We start from the raw sequence: 2,835 nt of genomic DNA on the forward strand, positions 1-2,835 counted from the left end.
TTATTTTCTTTCGATTTTGTTCCCTGCATTTCTCTCTGGCCAAGCAAGCACATGTGCCAAAACTGCAGCTAGAGAAAAGAAGCAAACATGCATGGCCCTTGAGTTGAAATGTTTTCATAGAATATTTGTAGCATTTTAATCCATAATATTTTTGTTTGGGTGCCCGGGGTCAAAGAAAATGAACCAAAATGCCTTCATGGGTGGCATTGCATAAAAACATCTTACCCTTCGAATTTTCAGCAAATTTCCGTGAAATATGCAAAGAATCCATAATGAGTCATGACTACAAATTGCTATATTCTCATGACTAAAAATCAATTGCTTTAGTTTCTGTATTCAGGAAGCCAGGACATCTCCAATGTTTCATTTTATTGATACGTTTTCTGCAACTTAATTGGGAAGGCTCTTAGGTTTAATCAACATATCAGTCCATGCAACTTTATGGAAAGAGACTTGCTGGCTGGCTAGCTAGCTAGCATCCATCTGGTGAATTCTTGCTGCTGCCTCCCCTTTATGTGCCCACTTGAGACTTGGGTACTACGTACTCCCCATATTCCTTTCTAGCCCTACAACAATCTCATTCCCACGCATCATATATAAATGCAATTTGCCTCATGTCTTGATCACAAACCATGGAGCTAATGATGATCAAGAAGCAACACATGGTCCTCCTAGCTCTCGTCATGTCCATTCAACATGGTAATTACAGTGAGCATCCCTGCTCTAAAAGACTTTCACTTCACGTGCACATACATTATTTTCTTTACCATCTTTTAGTTGTACTAGAACTCTTGTGATCTTGTCCTCCTGGTTGTTTTTGCATTGGTACATGTATATAACTATATAGTACTCCGTATATCCATTGTCTGCCATTTGATTTTTTGTCTGCATGCATCATGCACATGCATGTGAAGCAGATTGGGCGAATGGCGCCTCGAGAACAAGAGAATGGCGCAAGCTTGTCAACTCCCCGGCATTGCCACCATACCAAGACGTGGTAGGAGGAGCCCGGCCACCAACTCCGGCACACGACGTTCAGCCGTCCCCTCCGTACTGTGCGTACCCTCCCCCCGCCAATCCCACCTCACCGGCGGCGCCGTCGATCCCCCCTCCAGCCGGTGCGCTGCCACCGTCCACGGCACCGGTCGGCAACCCCAGCCCGCCAGCCAACGCACCAGCGAGCCCCCGCGCGGGCCCTCCGGCTGGTGCTCCACGGGCGGGAGGCCCGACAGCCATCGGCGCGCCGCAGGGGCTGTGGTGCGTGGCGAACCCGACGGTGGAGAGCGTGGACGTGCAGGCGGCGATGGACTACGCGTGCGGGTCGGGCGCCGACTGCGGCATGGCAGCGCCCGGCGGGCCGTGCTACCTACCGGACACGCTGATGGCGCATGCCTCCTTCGCCTTCAACAGCTACTGGCAGCGCAACAAGGCCGCCGGCGGCACCTGCGACTTCGCCGGCTCCGCCATGCTCATCACCAAAGACCCCAGTAAGCCACTATCTCAAGTTTGCTCGGCCTAAGGCCTGCGAGTCTATATGGGCCCAATTAATAATTTTACTAGTAGAACAGAAGCACCTAAATGGACTTGCCTAAAAAAACAAATCAACTAAATGGACGAGGGCTCCGCCCGGCCCATTCAAATATGAAGAGAGAATTATCTGTCCCACTTTCGAATTTGGGTTGTGCTTTCAAAATTTTGACATATTTTTAATGGATTTTTTATTAAATTTGGTTTTTAATATTCTGTGCAGGTTACGATGAGTGCCGGTACGTGTACATGTGATTGCAACGGAGCTCCTCATAGAAATGGAGCAATTTCCAAGACTATCGATAAGCACACGGTTCACACGACTTCTGTATGATGTAAATGCATCGTTTTTTTAATGGTTGGACCCATGGAATGTCACGGGTACATGAACATTTGCTCTGGACTATTCAACTATTTTTTCCCCGTAAATAATAGTACTGAATTTTGTTAAACAATGCATGTATTTTTACAACATTTTAGTAAAAATTTAACCCTTAATTTGGTTAATAAATGATAGTTCTAACTATTGCACAAATGATAAATCATTATACTCACGTTTAAGATAAGTTTTCAATGGTATACTTTTTTGTGACATGTAACTCATATTTTGTTGACCAAAATGGTCATAAGAAAATTGAAATGCGGCTGATACTTATAAACATGACAGGAGCGAACAATGTGTCTTTACCATTTGATCCATCTCAAACGACATAAATTTAGTCCCGACTTGTTTCTCAAAACGATAACATGATTTAATTTTGTTTTAAAATAGGATGTTGCAATTGTAAGTACATGTACTTTTTACGGAAACATTTTGACTTAATATGAAAATTCTGCATAACTATCACAATTAAAAAATATCGATACAAATATCATTTGAACTGTATCTGCAACAAACTCAGATTTATTTCAATTGGCAAGGGTGTTGCCATGGTCGGGTGAGGTCATGTGAGAACAAAACATGATCTCGATTTAGAGAAATTAATGATATGTTCATGTGTTAGTATAAGCATACTAACGGAGGATAATGGTTGCAACAAGTTTTGACTCTGTGATATCACGTCCACAAAATATATTTATTCGATGACATATCATTAAATAAAATGTTTTTTGGTGTGTATTAACTAGTATTTTCCCATTAATTAGGACGTATACCTTATAAGCTTTTACATGCTCTAATTTTGTCCTTCTATTCCTTGTCTTTTGATTTTTTTAATATATTAATTTCTTGTACAAATAAATCAGTATGCTAGCATCGGGGCGAACATATTTCTAGACCTTGCCTTATCATTTATCAATAACCCTCAC

At 42.5% G+C, this 2,835-nt stretch overlaps 1 protein-coding gene across 1 annotated transcript; it reads left to right on the forward strand.

Annotated features, from left to right (window-relative positions):
- The first annotated feature begins 612 nt into the window (after window positions 1–612).
- Window positions 613–1,943, forward strand: LOC123170871 (major pollen allergen Ole e 10-like). Its single transcript, XM_044588601.1, has 3 exons — window positions 613–699; window positions 918–1,487; window positions 1,751–1,943. The coding sequence occupies exons 1-3, from the start codon at window positions 633–635 to the stop codon at window positions 1,780–1,782; spliced, it is 669 nt and encodes a 222-aa protein (XP_044444536.1). The 5' UTR covers window positions 613–632; the 3' UTR covers window positions 1,783–1,943.
- The last annotated feature ends 892 nt before the right edge of the window (window positions 1,944–2,835 follow it).

This window comes from Triticum aestivum, chromosome 7D (assembly GCF_018294505.1).
Source record: "Triticum aestivum cultivar Chinese Spring chromosome 7D, IWGSC CS RefSeq v2.1, whole genome shotgun sequence".
NCBI lineage: Eukaryota > Viridiplantae > Streptophyta > Magnoliopsida > Poales > Poaceae > Triticum > Triticum aestivum.